General features: G+C 40.0%; 1 protein-coding gene across 7 annotated transcripts in view; it reads right to left on the minus strand.

The window, feature by feature from the left end:
• LOC119650468 (rab11 family-interacting protein 3) overlaps positions 1-17,042 on the minus strand; it is a 301,666-nt gene that overhangs the window by 178,575 nt on the left and 106,049 nt on the right. For 5 of the 7 annotated variants that reach the window (XR_005249284.1, XM_038053344.1, XM_038053341.1 and 2 more), the window contains one exon: positions 16,413-16,457. The exons of the other annotated variants lie outside the window; for them this stretch is intronic. Coding sequence is in view for 4 of the 5 variants with exons in the window: in XM_038053344.1 (XP_037909272.1) it covers positions 16,413-16,457 (45 nt within the window). In the remaining variant the exon portion in view is untranslated. The remainder of the gene's footprint in view (positions 1-16,412; positions 16,458-17,042) is intronic. 7 annotated transcript variants of the gene reach the window in all.

Raw genomic sequence — 17,042 nt, forward strand, 5'->3', positions numbered from 1 at the left:
GGATTAAGTGACCCGCCCACCGTAACCTATTTTATCCACAACCTGACGGTCATGGTATCGCTCATAGATTTCGTCGTTATGTAGGCTATGAGATCGTCCATCCTCATGTAGGGGCTAAAAATTCTTCTCGCGAACGCGGCCAAGAGTTCGCAATTTTTCTTGCCAAGAACCGTCTCCGAGGAATACTTGAGGACCGGCAAGATAATTGTCTTTTACAGGAAGAGCTTGGCCATATGGTGAGACGTTTCGAACGAAACAGTTTTTAAGGTTTTGTTTGTAAAACAAAATCTTATTAAAATCGGTTCAATGTCTGTCTGTCTGTCAGTCTGTCTGTCACAGGCACTTTTCTCAGAAACGGCTATAGCGATTGACACGAAATTTGGTCAGAAGGTGGGAGCTGTGAACCCCCAGACATGCAGCGAGTGATATCCTCCTACGTTGAGATTTAGGGGGGGCCCATACATGTAAAAGGGGGTTATAACATTTTTTTTGACCAAATATAGTCATGTGGGGTATCAAATGAAAGGTCTCGATTAGTACTTTTCGAAGCCGATTCTAGTTTTGTGATTTGTTAAAAAGGCGGGGAGTGGGAGGGGTGCAAAGTGATGATTTCTTTAGCGGAGCCATTCTCAGAAACTACCCAACCGAAAAATCTGGAAAAAATCATGAAGCTGCTTCTATACGGTGCCCAGGCCTCAAAATACTCTCCATACCGATACCTGCTCAAATTAAGTTAATAATAGTATATTACCATATTTTTGGGAAAATTGAGTGAAACCCCCCTTAAGTTTATCTTAGAGTTATAAAAGTTGGTAGTAGTATAAAATATGGTATAAAGCATATTATCTCCAAGTTTGATCAAAATTATACTATTAGTAACAAAGTTACAGTAGCTCAAAGTTATCTTTACCGTGTAAACAACCTAAAGTACTAAATCTGATATGCTAAATGCATATTCTTAACGGGCTATGTACAAATGGGATAGTTCTGCACTCAAATATATTCACAGGAGAAGTAAACAAAACCTTTCATACCTGAAACGCCCAGCTTCCGGTTTCCTGACTTGTTGTATGCTGAAATAGGCTCAGTTGGCTGTCAACAGCGGTGCGCGAATTCCATCGTCGTAGCTGTTATCGGTTCTGATTTTCGATCCTAGGTAGGAGAAATTGTCAACGATGGAGATAGTCTCCTATCTTTATTCTTCCCATTTGACCAGTACGGTTTGATGTTGTTAGTTGGTTGGTTTTTGGTGCTGACGTTGCCACCATATATTTTTTCTTGCCTTCATTGATATGCAACCCAAGATCTCACGCCACCTGCTCGATGTGGATGAACGCAGTTTGTACACCACGGGTCATTCTACTCATGATGTCCATATCGTCAGCACAGGCCAGAAGTTGGGTGGACTTAAAGAGAATCGTACCCCTCGCATTTACCTCAGCATCACGGATCATTTTTTCCAGGGTCAAGTTAAAGAGGACGTATGATAGAGCATCCCCTTTCCGTAGACCGTTGTTGATGTCGAATGGTCTTGAGAGTGACCCCGCTGCTTTTATCTGGCCTCGCACATTGAACAGGATCAGCCTGTCTTATCAATTTCGTTGGGATACCAAATTCTATCATGGCCGTGTATAGTTTCACCCTGGTTATGCTATCATAGGCGGCTTTAAAGCCGATGAAAAAATGGTGCAACTAATGTCCATATTGAAACAGTTTTCCAACGTTTGCTGCACAGAGAAAATCTGATCTGCTGTTGATTTGCCTGGAGTGAAGCCTCTTTGGTATGGGCCAATGATGTTCTGGGTGTATGGGGCCTAGCTTTTTATGTATGAGACAGATAATGCCTCTTTGCCAGTCATCGGGCACTACAAACCGAAACAGTAGCCGTAGAATACACAATGCAACTGAAATAACGGAAGACTCTGGAACTATAATACAAAACATGTCGAATTAGCCCGTAGGCAACATCTATACAGGACTCAAGAACACCGTCAAAAATGCAGCGGAAGGAGTGATTGGTTATGATTCGTGAGGCATTGCTTATTTACTTAATAGGATGTATTCCTAACTAGGTTCTCAGTATATTTTCAATCGGAACAGATAAAGTACTCTTCAAGATAAAGTAAATACCAATATCTTCAAGGGCCCGAACACTTTCCATATTTCATACGAAGAACCTTTTGCTTATTACTGATTTAACTTTATAGTCAAAGACGATACAATACGTACGTAACGTTTCTATTGTGGTCACGTTTTCAATTTGAAAGTAGCACACTTGGTTGAAAGGACACCAATTCCATGACATTATGGGCAATTTCTGTGGTTACTTCGGAAAATGTGTCAAGTAAAACTGAGATTGATACTCAGCCCTTTAATTTGGATACCTTACATATGTATATAATGTCTCTACACCCAGTCATTTTCTTCTACAATAGTTGAGGGAGACTCGTAGAGATATTATAGCTTCATCATAACAAGCTCATGCCGCACAGTTAAAAAACTTTAAGAGAAAATGTTGCCCGAATTGGGCGCTTGAAAAGCCTTTTTTTGTTATTGACTGCTGAAGCCTTGGAAGTACAGGGTGCGGCAGCATAACTTCCTTTTTTAAAATGCGCGCCACTCAGTTAGTTGATGTCATAGCGGAGCGCTAGTGGTCTCGTTCAAGAGGGGATACTGTAAAGTTTCGTCCCGACACGGTTCAGTCGCCATCATGCGTTGGAATAGTGAGGAGCGTGCCTTTGGCGTTGAGGTTTACTTTTCAAGCGGATGTTCGGTTATTGCAACACAGCGTGCATTTCGGAATCGCTTTAATTTAGACCGCAAATCAATTGTTACATGGGTTACTACATTCAGACAAACTGCAAGTGCGACAAAAGGAAGAACTGGTCCCTGGTTTTTTGAGGAAAATGAGGTTACAGTGACAGTGAATTCGGACCGGTATGTAGACATGCTACAGAATTTTTTTTCTCACAGCTAGAAAATTTGGATTTGGGGGACACTTGGTTCCAACAAGACGGTGCAATAGCACACACTTCAAGAGCATCGATGGCTGTTTTGAGGGAACACTTTCCAGAGCGCCTTATCTCAATTAGAGGCGATTTGGAATGGCCGGCACGCTCTTCCGATCTGTCCCCTTGTGATTTTTTTCTATGGGGTTTTTTTAAATCCCGTGTTTATGTGAACCGTTCAAGAACCCTACAAGATTTGAAGACCAACATCCAAGAAGAAATTGCCAACATAACACCTGCTATGCTAACAAGAGTCATGACAAACGCCGCCGGTTTACGCAATATATGGAGAATGGGGGACGTCACCTAACAGATTTGATCTTCAAAACAATGTAAATAAACACTTTAGACATGTACCTACATTATAATAAATAAATAAATATTTTCCGATGCATACAATAGTTTTTATTGAGTTTTGAAAAAAGGAAGTTATGCTACCGCACCCTGTACATTCCGACGCGGACTTCATACTCTGAAGAATATCGACTAAGGTACTGAAATGCGGATACTGGTTAAGACAGACTTTAATACCACTGAATTTGAATGGAGTCTGCCTCATCTAGAGCTTATAGAAAAATGAATCTTGGGACGATGGGACTTGAAATTTAAAAAATCAGACCCAGACCAATATTCTGGCGCTAAGGCTGCGAATGAAGCATCGACGAGGCAACCTTGTCGTTTAAATCACTGGTGTCGTTGGTGGAGGAGTGCAAATTTTGAAAGAATTCTCAATAAGCGACCATCAATATATTGTGTTCGAAGCAATGGACGATATTCCCCGGCAAATGTTGGCCTGAAGATGGAAACAAGTTTCTTCCGAAATAACGATATATGCTGAATAAAATACTAGCGACAGAGATGGTGTTACGTTTTAATTCGTTAAACCTTTTCGCTAGAAACAACGCGAATACACATTGATTATTGCCTGACGCTCTTCCTGCGCCTAGAATGTCGTGAAACGCTTGGGATAGGCAAAGTAAATGAAGATAGGAACATGATAACGACCATCAGCTGAGATTCCACACCCCAGAGGGTACCTAGCCGCGATAAGCCTTGTATGTAATGGCGGAAATTGCCGAGTTGCAGAGGGGTTAACTAAAAGGAGACTCCGTGGCGCGATAAACAAGAATAAAGCTTGCTGCTGGCAGTAGCTAGTCGACATGAGTAATATAAATAATCGAGGCTCGGTGAAAAGCCTGTTCACTCAATGCCAAAAACAGGGACTGCATCGCGGCGGTCATTGTTCCCTAGGCATCCTATTCGAATGGATGTTAATGTGAACGCGCTGAGGATGGCCATTGACGGTTTCTCGGCAAAGGCTCACAGCAATGAGAGGAGCTCGTCGCATTTAACATTTACCCGAAGGAGGATATTTCTCCTTGCTGGAAAGTGGCAAGGCTAGTAGTGATTAGCAAAGGCAAAGTAGACTCTGAGCTTCCATCTACATACCTACCACCTTTTTTGCATGACACAACCAGGAATGTGCTTGAAAAGCTCATCAGGAGTAGACCCACTAAAATGACAGGTGTTGCGAGGGACTTATTTCCAAGGCAGTTCGATTTTTGAGCAGGACGATTCACAATATTATCTATCCATAGATGTAGTTCACTGACTTGAGGCATGCAGCCGTCAATCTCGTTGGGAAGTGCTCCTCGTAACGTTTGATGTTAAAAATGCCTTCGTTTTCGACACACTAGAGGCTCTTCGTCCGCTGGACTACCCCTTGCGGATATTGAAGGCTTCTTTGGCGCTTAAAAGCGAATCGTTAAAACAGTAGTTTCAGTTTTCTTAAGCACTATGCGTTAACGCTCGACTTGAGAAAGGTCTTTTACGATTAAATTAAAACAGCAACCGACACGAATGCAGCAGGAGTTTCAACCTTAAATCAGCTAAGAGAAAATGTTGGGAGCCGCACCTATGTTTTTCATAAATGCCTTACAGTCCATTCTGTCCTAAGCCACGGAGATGATGTACTTAGCAAGGAAATGCATCGTCGGCGCCCTGTACAAATGCGAAGATAAGGAATTTTATAGGTGGCGTCTGGCTATCGTACCGTCTCAGAACTGTAATGGTGATTGCCGGAGCTACTTCCGCTTTCACTTCCCTTACTGAAGACAGCAAGATTATCTATAAGCGCAAGGAAGAAGGATCGAGAGATATGGTTGCCCGCGAGGAACGGCAACATGCAGTGAATGAATGGCAACTCTCCAGAAAAACGGAATGGAAGCTCGCTTGGGATTCGTCAACAACTCTGTACAGATATAAGGGAGCTCTCTCCGGAAAACATTCCCAAAGGTTAGCCGAAAGTAATACCAGGCTGGCTTTTTGCATTCCTGCGTCCTAAGAAATACCCCAACCTCGGTTTGGTCCGCACAAAATTACTTGTCGACGAAAGTTTCTATAGGCAGAACATCATTTTCACAGACAATGGAGACACTTATGAACGGAAGTATCTGAATGAAGACGCTTAGTAAAACTCCCTAGACATGGTTTGCCTTCCTAAAGAAGCTACAGAAATTGCAGAACGAGGGCGCACTCCTCAATTGCCGTTGCGAAGATCCGGGAATAACGGCGACAAAAGAACGCAGTGAAGATCCGAAGTATTTTTGAAAATGTCCAAGGAGTACCTAAAGAGAGAATTCCTCTGTTTAGTGGAAGTGTAAAAACTATTTTATATTTACTGGATACCATAGTGAAGATAATGGAAAAGTTCATCTAAGATAGGATTCTGCACATCATTAAATATACGAATATCCTCATCGAATCACGGTAACGATTTTGGCGGCTACTCCCCGGATGTGGACCTGGCAAGTGGCGAATGATATCCCGTGGTGACGATGTATGTCAAAAATAAATAAATTGAACTCCGCTAATTAGTAATCTACATAAATGCTCCTAATAGCTGGCGAGAATCACTTTCCGAAAGGGTGTCTCTGGTGTGGAGTTTGAGGCATAGTCCCAATCATTTTAAATATATGGGAAATAGAATCATTGCATACTATCATACAACTTTCCAAAGTACTTGATAGGGTACGAATTCTACTATAGAGAGTGCCAGCCATCTAATCTTGTACCGCTTTAGATGAGCAAAGTGAAGGACCTAGGATGCATCCTGTCCTTATCCTAGGTATCAGAATGGAAGAAGCAAAGTGAATGGTGAAATCTTCACCATGAATATGTATCGAGAGTATATGTGAGTATTTAGTTAGGGAAGCACACAAGTCAGGAAAAAAATATAGGTATAATCATTAAAGGAAGAAAGATCAGGGAAAACTGGAAGAGTCTAAACATGAGGACTTCACGGAAAGTTCATTGTAATAATCATGGGAAGTCGCGCAAAGTACAACATCATACATTCTATATTAGCAGGGATGTCTCCCATAAGTGTTCGAGCTGAACTACCCAAGAAAAAAGTTATTACAAGATAATTGTGTACAATATGTCCTAAACATTCTACAAAAGCTGACAAGAGTGAAAATCAAAGCTCAATTCTTTATAGAGTTGGTTGTCGAATAGAAGTAGGGCGCTAACCACCAGCAGAAGACTATAATCGCAAGAGGATCAATAGTGTCGTCTTAACCAATGCAAAATTTAACCATTATCGAAATGAGACGCAGGGGCGAAAGCACTTCACGAGTTTTCAATTTATTGCGCCTTTTTTCGACTCCCGTTGCTTTGAGGGTGTTCAGACTCAAAATGAAAAAAAAACTACCTCCTGGCTATGACTCTCATCTTATTGTGCAAAATGTAAAAACAAAAGAAAAACGAAATTCTTAAAGGACGAATACCATTCAAACAAATAAAGATGGAAAATTGATGGGCAGCTCACATTTTTTTCAAAGAATCCCAGCTCTATCCTTAACCAGTGTTAGTGTAAGTTAGTGTAAGACTTTATACTAACCAATTGAAAAAATTCAGAATTTGAAATGGAAAATTCTGAAATTGGTTTGGTAAAATCCGAAATTAATTTGGAAAGGTCTAAAATTAGATTGGAAAATTTTGAACTAGACTTGCAAAACCTATACACAAGTATAGCTGACAAAAACGCCTTCAAGTCCATGGACAGGCAGAAAGGGTAACATTTTTTTACTGCACTTAGGGAAATAGGAAACCAAATTGTGCAAGAAATGGTGTTAATGCTGCAAATTTAAAAAATAACCAACATGTTTGGCCAAATGTTATAAAACTTTTTATACATCTATGTATATCACTGCATTTCCACAAATAAAGAATTCCATTGATACCTACTTGTAGATAATTTGGTCTATTTTTGTACTTACAAATCAAAAAGTTACATCATACTACAATCAACCCCATGGAATTTTCAAACTACGCTTTGTCATTGTTGTATACAATATTAATTAGCCATTTTGTATTGTATATTTTTTCCGAAAACTTCAGAATTTTTTCCATTGAATTACCAGGTTAACAGGTGAAACATTGTATACTTAAGCAAACAAAGATAATAATGAGTAAGACACATGTGTCATTGAATTTATGTTTTCGAAAGTTACCAATATAATATTTACGTTTATCTGGGATATCCCAATCGATAAAACTGATTACGGATTATTCATTTTCTTTCAGGTTATCAATAGAGTGATAATAGTATGTGGGAATAAAAAGTAGTAACAATCGGCGAAAATAGATAATAATTTTGTAGATAGAAACACGAGAGGTGAGCGCTTTATCAAAATGAATGTGAATGGATAGAGAGGAGGGCTGCCAATTTTAGTCGCAAATAATATAATACACTATGTCTAAATAGAAAAATGACTTTTCTTGTTTAAACCATGGAATCTTCGAAAGCTATCAAGAGAAATCGCTGAGGTGCAGGATTCACGGACGGAAGATTCATGGTTACGTACTAAACTACACCCGCGCACCCTTTCCTCGCTCATTACTTTCCGCCATACGTTTGCTATGAACGGCAGGAGAAGCAAACATCAAACGACCGAAATGTTGGTTCTTCACGCCGCAAAGCACCTACAAAAGTATACTGCATCTCTGGGCTATCTTCCTGGCCTAGGCAAGCTACTGAGGCCTTCTCAATTATGTGCAGCAAACATGTCAGATAATAACTGAGGTAACTGGTACTTACAGTCTCCAAAATGACGATGAACCCACATATCGATCACTACAATTTGCTTATGTACCCATTGTACTATCATTGAACTATCCGACCAGAACCGCCAGTGGATCATTGATTTTGCCATTCCCTTGCTTTTGACATTAACACAGCGTCATCCGATATCATTACAAAGCTGCTGATTGCCCTCAGTTCATATGTTCTGCATGACCATGACAGACTTCTACTTATCTTCTTGGTCGTTCACATCGCAGACTATATACGGATAGAGCAAAAGCGGGGAAGAAAGGGTCTACCGATATTTGGGAGCGTTTGCAAGAACATTTCTTTTTATGATCTGCGAATACTAGCTCGGCAGTTTCAAACCAGGCTTATATTTTCCAGATTGCTTCATTGCTCTTTTATTTTGTCGATATGATTTGCCAGTACAACTAAGGCAATATCTTCACCGAAAACACCTAGTTTTCTTCCTCTTGTAAAGACAGACACACACGTCTCACCATAGCTCTTATTGTACAAGACAATGATCTTGCTAGTCCTCATGTATTCCTCAGAGACTTGGGTTCTTAGCTAGAATAATTGCGAACTCTAGGCTGCGTTTGAGAGAAGAATCCTCCGAAGAATTTTTGGCTCCCTACATGAGGATGGACGATTCCGTAGCCTACACAATGACGAAATCTATGAGCGATACCATGACCGTCCGGTTGTGGATAAAATCCGGGTCAATAGGTTACGGTGGGTGGGTCAATTAATCCGTATGGATGAGGATGATCCAGCCTGGAAATTCTATAAGGGCAATATCTATGGTAGAAAAAGAAGACGAGGCAGACCCTGCCTAAAATGGAGCGATGGCGTAGCCCAGGACGCCAGACAGCTTTTAGGGATATCGAATTGGTGGACCTCGGCGCAAAACCGGGATGTCTGGAGTTCCTTATTAAGGCAGACCTAGACCGAATACCGGTTGTTGCGCCATTGATGATGATGATGATGAAAGACAGACACAAGGCTCCATAGTAGATGAGGTCCCACAAAAGTACCTCGACTCAGATACGGTATTGTTTAATGCCTTTGTCATTCTCGTATTTCAGCTCCCTTGCAGTAAAGTAGCTCGCCACTATATTCCTTAAGTGAAGCGGAGTACTCATTCTGATTGATGACCAATTTACGGAATTGGAAACATTCATCAGATCCAACGTAACTACTGAACAGTAGTCCTCTTAGCCATCAATCTATTCCTCGCCTACTCTGGTAGGGACTGCGATGTCCACAACCTTCATTATACCGATTGTGGAGGGGCCTTTTCTAAATCCAAACTGCGTACCAAATCTAGCTCCTCCACTTTCAGCTGTTTTTGGCAATATGTTGGTAATTATTCCTGCGAAAATCTATCCCAGGATGAGGGAATCTCAAGGTCATTTATTTTCTATTAGCAACAAAACCAGATATTGCTTCTTCCATTTCTTAGGGAAAATCATTTCATCGAGTCATTTTTGGATAGTACGTATGTATTATCGTGCGAGTAGCAGCTTCTGTTGGATTATTTGGTACCCGTGGCTTCTCGTCGCTCATTTTCGTGGATATTTCGATCAATTCCCCTTCTGTAATACAAGGTATGTTCACTGAATTGAATGCTTCGATTAAAAGGACTTCGTTGCTGTTTTTTTGTTAGACCTCAGTTTTTATCTTCTTTAATTGCTTTCCACAAAACGTGTCTCAATTCTTTAAATATAGCGAGCTGCTCTTGGAAGTTTGGTCTTCTTCTCGGGGGTTTCAAAATCATTGCTTGCAGGTATTTTGGGCTGGGCACCTTTATTTCGACATCACACCAGTAGCAAGGCGAGCCTCGACCGCTAAATGCTCTTCCCACACTGCTGCATCGTATGTGTTAACAATAGACTAAATTAGTTGTTTGAATAACTTTTCTGATAGCTAAAGAAGGTGATGTCAATCATCGGACGTATACGAGCTTTGTGATATGTGTTTTGATCATTGTGATTCGAAATTTCTACTTTCAAAAATACAAATATTTCAAATGGCTTATGTTAGTGTGACCGCTTTCTCAATCGTCGATATGTTGAAGCCACAGTCGACTAGCGGGGCCTCTGTGAGTCTGTCACTGTCACTACATTATCTAGCATTGTCTGGAATTCATCTCCCATTAAGCTGGGCCTTACGTAACACTATAAAAGTTGATATCGTTTATTTCAGCCCGGACAAAACCCATTAATCGCTCTAGTAGTCCGCTGAAAAAATTATAATGGTATTAATGGAATTTGCATTACGTCCTAAAAAATCTATTGCGACCCTTTAATTGTTATGGTGTGCCTAAACTCGGGTATATTGATGAGACCTATTACCGACAGAATTGGAAAGGTTTCCTACTTCTAGGTGTTTGAGCCTAAGTATTCTAACAGCTGCAAAAACCTACATTTCATCCTTCCTTCCACAGAATCTGCAGACTGTCCATAGATACATTTCGCTTCCTTTGGTGGTAATTTAATCAGGTGCATAAATTGACGTCAAAAGGAGATTCAGTTCAGATGAACCACCCTACTCTGCTACACTATACTACCAAGATAAAGTAAAATCCTTATAGTGACGTCTTCAATGGAAAATTTCAAACACATGACTCCAAAAACCGGGGTTGAATGATTGAAACTCTTTCCTCAAATTCGGCATCGCTCAGAGGATGAAGTGTTCGGTTTCGTGAACGCTTCGAATTGCCGGGTAGTCATTGACCAGAAAGGCGGGCAAACAACTCTTGGAAGCGTGGGATGTCAAGGTTCAGAAAATTGTGACATCAAAAAAAAAATTCTGACGTAGATAAACTGAAACTGGGTGTTTGACGGAATGGTTCAGTATTTTTCCTGGTAGAGAGGATTTTGTGTTTCTTTTCGTATCTTGTTACTGTACCTTGTTATTTGCACGAATAAAATCGATTGAATAAGGTCCGACCTGGCTCATCTACTTCTGAGGATTTTCTAAAAGATTAGGGTTCGTCACGGAACTTGAACCACATGAAATTACTTTCGGTTAGGCTACTCCCAAAGCAAAGGTGCGGTAGCGTTTGATGAGTTGCCTCTCCTCTGCCGTTGCTCGTCTTCGCCCTTTGGCGATTTACGGCCAAATAAAAAAGTACGACAGAAAGTACAGGATCATCTAGGGAATCATCAGGAAGAAAAAAAGACACACCGACAGTTCCCAAGAACGGAATTAAAAGTTCGAAATCGAATCGAAATCCACGAGGAACAAAAACAGTGAATGGACTGAATGGTTGCCAATAAAAAGGCGAAACAGTTAGCAAAAATGTGATTACACCCGGAAGACATATGGAGACCGCCTGAAAGAACTACACGGAAATATTAACAGAATCCGAAGAACCCAGAAAGTGAATCTCAGTTGAAAAAATCAACCACAGAAGCAACTCATACTGCCTTGAAACACCATTGAAGAAGTTTGGAGAAGAATCCATCGTATGAGAAAAGCCTATGGAAGTATTAATCGATGCGGAAAATGTGCGGAGAAAGGATTGTGAAGAAGTGCAATACAGACAGGCTAATGTCTGGAGATTGAAAAAGCGTTAACTGAAATGAGACGATGGAATTTATTTACATAGAATTTCGGAGGCCACTCCGAGAATCTTACAGAAATATTAACGGTGATGTAAGAGTCGCAGATTCAACTAGAGGAGCGGCGGCACAACGAATATGGAACTACGGAGGAATCCACTGGGCAGGAGACCCGCATTTCCAAAGCTAAAAGCGAGAAGACAATTTGATTGGTCTGCAACACCGATTGTACTCAAAAAGCATCTTGATATATTAAGATGTACCCATGCCAAACCATCTTTGCTGTTATAGCTTGACTATAAAGCACGCGAAAGCAGCTGGAGGAAAAATGGAATTGATCCCTGTCACCTAGCGCCGTAAGAGAAACTACGTTCACATTAGAATTGGAAGTTATGTCACCACATCCGAGGGCACCATCAAATGCTTAGGAAAAACTCATTTTTAAGCAGGACGTGAAATATATATGCTACAAAGTATCCACAATTAGTATGGCTCTAACAAGGAAGAAATGATACTGAACGTGGAGAGGCTGCGCTATACTTATAGGCTGCTAGTTCGGGGAACAGTCTACATGTTTTATGTCACGCACCTAAACTGAGAGCGGTCACAGAGGAGCAGTCCTATATGTGTGTTCTGATTTTAGAATCACCTTGGAAGATGCGGCATTCTTCATCACAGGAATACTGCCACATTTTTGCAGACGAGATGATGAACGTATTCAAGTCAAATCAATCTCTTTTTCATACGAAGAAAACCGGAGGGAGGAAATCTATAAGTAGATGGCAAAAGCGTTGGGACGGATTAAAAAGGGCTCGTTTGATGATCCCTAGCATCGGGGAGTTGTTGTAGAGGAAATATGGAAAAGTAAATGTAATCTCAATCAATTTCTCACATAGGACATGGAGGCGTCATTACCTCTACAGGTTTTGGTAAGTAAAAATCCCACACATTGGCGTGTCCATGCCAGTATCTTTTGCAGACGTCCATTTCCTTCGGAAAAAAGGATACATATATAAACAGACAAACAATGAATCGATTTTAATAAAAGGAGAGGAAATCCCAGCATTACCAAGAACCAAACAAAAAAATGTACTAAACAAATTAAGATGCATGACTTTCTTATTGGCAGACTGCGTTCATTCCTTGAGAGCTCCTAGTTACCTAATCGGTTGTTCTAAAGTCTATTCTGAATGGCAACATCCTTATAGAGTTTAAGTTACAATGTATAGTAGAGTAGTAGACAGAAGCATGAGAAAGCCTTCCCTTTCCTATCCTCTTCTAACTGGTCACTTACACAATGTCTCGTCTCACCAAAGGGTGAAACCTTCTTAATAAGAAAAATTGCAACTGTTAGCATTCCAAAGGAGAATTTTCCATACTCCTATAGGGAGGAATTTATGCACTATACTACGACCGGTTAGTTATGGATAAAATGGGGTCAAGCAGTGGACTGCAGGATAGATTGACGCGTAATATAGCTCCCTGGGAGCTAACCTGACCCTTTATGTTTCTTTTCGAGGGTAATATGTAGCTCTGTAGAAATTAAGGCTCTAGTCTACCGAGACCGTTAGTGGTAACAGTCACTTCATATACGAAGTGATCCTTTTATTAGCAAAACGCTACGCATCTAGACTAAGAAGTTGAAGAGAGAGTTTAGAGGGTAAGCAAAGAGAGGTGCCGAAAGGCACACATTCTATTGTCATGAATACTACTTAATGTTGTCCACAGGGTGGCGTACAATCACCGCTTTTGTGAAGTATAGTAGTGAATGAACGCCCGGACGAACTAACAATTACTGGAATACAACTCCAAGGTTCCCCGATGATATTGTTTTAATCTGTAGGGGCAAATATGACGATACCCTATGTGTGATAGAATCCAATGATCGAATAAGAGTTACTAGTGCCGGGTGCAGGAAGGCGGGGCTGCGCATTAATCCAGTTACCATAGTCCCATTCACTAAGCACCGTACGCTTGATCACCTGAGATCCACTAGATTACATAGCATAGAGGTGGAACGAGAAACACAGGTCAAATATTTGGGAATTACACTAAACCAAAAATTATTCTAGAAGACGCATGTTGGAAACACTTGTCCCAAAGCTATGAGGGCTCTGATGACATGTAGTTCCATAGCAGGAAAGAAGTAGGGTTGCACACCCAAGATACTACTTGGGATATACACTCCATAGTGCAGTCTATGATTACCTATGGGCTAGAAATCCAGGTAGAAAGAACTGAACTCAGCACAGCAGTCAGGGAGTTACACAAACTCCAAAGACTGGTTTGCACGTGTTTCAATGGGGCAATGAGGACATGCCCAATGGCATCCCTGGAAGTCCCTTTAGGATTAATTTTCCTCCATCTGCACATACAGATGCAGGCGAGGCAGGATGGCCGAGGTACTAGTGAGACGAGGAGCTGCCTAAATTGAAGGGGGGAAACGAACGAACTGGCAGCGAAAAGAAACGGCTGAGGGAACTGTACTGGATGAATCTACCAGGAATGAAACAGCCCAGAATGATTGTTTAAACCTCACCGGAGCTTCCGGATAGTAGCAGGAATACTCACGGGTCACAGAAGGCTACAAGGAAGAATTTAGGGATATCTACGGACACTGCCTGCAGATTCTATGTAGAGTGTGTCGAAACCTCAATACACGTTCTCGGACAACGTTCGGCACTTGTGGAAAGTATCATATGTCGAGGCACCAGGGAAAATACTTAATACCAGATGGCAAGTTAAAACACTTGGGAGTGGGGAATTTATTAAAACTCCTGACGGTTATAGGCTTGGTAAACATACCATAGTTAATTGGTACAGTATAACCAGTAAAAGGAGCACAATAGTTCTTCACGGCCACAACTCCAACTCAGTGGTTTGTGGCGGGCTGGTCACCTAATTCGTGTGGATGAGGATCCAGTCCGGTCTATAGGGGCGCAAAACCAAGATGTCTGGAGTTCCCTATTAAGGCCAACCTAAACCAGGTAGCAATTGTTCATGCTTGAAATAAAGCGTATTTTCACGTTGGAGTTTGAAGTCTAATACACGAATTTATCCATTTGAAATAATCTTTCCTTTGTAACAATGATCTTAAAAGTCGCAGTTAAAAAAATGTGTATAAAAAAGGTTTGAGAAGTTCATTTACTTTTGCATATGGAGTGTAATCTATTTTTATTTTAATTTGGCACTCATATCATTAGTGTGGCAGAAAAGTCCATAACCACTTGTCTCGACCCATTTGAAAACATGACATTGAAAAAGCAAGTGTCCACAATCGATCCAGTAAAACTACTTGCCCCATTCAGAATTAACGCCTGCCAATATGGTATTCTCATTTATTATCATATTCCAACGTAGGTGTACTGTGTCTCTTTGGGTTTCTCTTGATTGACATAATTGTAATATATCAACCCAATTCATTTAAAACCTGGTCTCGCGCTACAAAAATATTCATGCACACTCACTAATTTCTAAGCCAACCTCTAAACTATTTAAGGAAAATGGCATAGCTCGGGGGCAAAACATGTAATACAATTCACAGGTGGGATTACGTATTGACATTTTATGCCTCTGCAAGACTTCAAGAGCGACACAATGCAGGCAACCACTGGACATAATGTATTTAAACTTGATGCACCTTAAATGGTTGCATGATATATCGTTTTCCTCCACACAGAGCAGGTTTTATAATTTGCGTGATAAGTTCATTGTTCTTTTGGATAAAAGTGATTTGAGTCGAACCAAACGATTTACACCATTTGTCAGGGCGGAAAGGAATTAGCATTTAATTAGAATAACAATTGCAAAAAGAAAGGTTTCACTCGACTGTGTAGAGCCTACGCAATTTATCATAGATTGAGTTCTTGTGAAATCTGATATGTCAGGACAAAAAATTGTGACACGAGAATTATTCATCGTAAAGTGACTGCTGGTTTTTTGCAAAAAAGTAAAATTTAAATTGACGGTGTCTAATTAAATTATTTGTCATATAATTCTTAGCACCTACCTTCTCTGGTTGGATGACAAAGTCTTGCTTACGTTCTTAATTCAAGAGATTAAGCGAACATTGAACTTCTATTCTAAAGAATTATTTTTTTATATCAAATAAATTTTTATATATTTAGGTAAAATAAGGTAAAATAAAGAATCATCTCTATAAAAGTCTTCGAAGATCGTACCCTGAAAAAGTTATCTAAAGCCTTGTAACTATTTTTGTTAAGCATTTCATTGACTCTGAAATATAATTGATGCATCTTTAAATAAAGCAACAATTGAAATATCTTATGCAAATTAAAATCGAATACAATTAGCGCATAATTAAAAACCCATTGCACCATTATATAAAATCTAGACTAGCACCGTATCTAACCTTCACCGCCAATAATTGTATGTACAGACTTACTCATTCCCCATCCACTAGATAATTCTATCACAGTTGAGTTGTAAACAATACAATAAATTTACATAATTTCCCAACAATTTTCCCCCTTTTCCTTGGAATTAATTATTTTTTTCCTTATTAGTCAATTTTCTTCCTTTTCTCATAACAAAAGTAAGTATGATATCTTATCTTAATCACTTGATATGACTTATATCGTAAATCTAATTGTGTTAGTGTGAATGAGTTTGTCTAGATTATATAGAAGACCTTAAGTGTGTAGAAAATTGAAAAGAATAGTAAGAAGAGGCTGTTTGAAGATAGAAGATAGCCAAGAAGAAAATATAAAATTGACTAAAGCTTACTGTCTCATGGAGCCCCAGCGTCTATTGGGCAAATTATCAGGATTGCTGGAAAAAGAAATCTTGATGAAATATCAGATTGTATTGGTTCAGATTAGTTGTATTGATAAAGAAATCGTTTTTGCGAAAAGCCTGAGATTGTGATTTTCTTTGTTTTCAACTACTCATAAACAATTAAGTCGTCAATTAAGCAACACAGAATGATCTTATTAGCAATTTTTCTTTATTAGGAAATGAAACCACACTCTGGTCATCATCTTCTTCTTAACACGTTCAGTACGGAGTTCAAAAATCAGCTTCTAAGACTATATATGCGATTGACTTAATAACCTTTCCTCGGAGAGGGATCGATCTGGGTTGAAACTATTCACTCTATTACTAAGCAAGGAGGACGAATTGTGGACTACTAAATCTTCGATATGTCTACTAGAAAGTGTCACTTACCAGTGAAGTGAAGTGAACTCGAGAATTTTTTATAGTTATTTGGGGATACATCAAGGTTTCGTGGGTCCAGGAAGGACATATTAACTAGGTTGTGATATTCGAGACTTACAACCATTTTCTTCGCTTTTATGGTGCGAAAAATAGAAACGGACTCATTTGAAATAAGCCTCAAATGCGCAAATATCCAAG

This window comes from Hermetia illucens, chromosome 2, assembly GCF_905115235.1.
Source record: "Hermetia illucens chromosome 2, iHerIll2.2.curated.20191125, whole genome shotgun sequence".
NCBI lineage: Eukaryota > Metazoa > Arthropoda > Insecta > Diptera > Stratiomyidae > Hermetia > Hermetia illucens.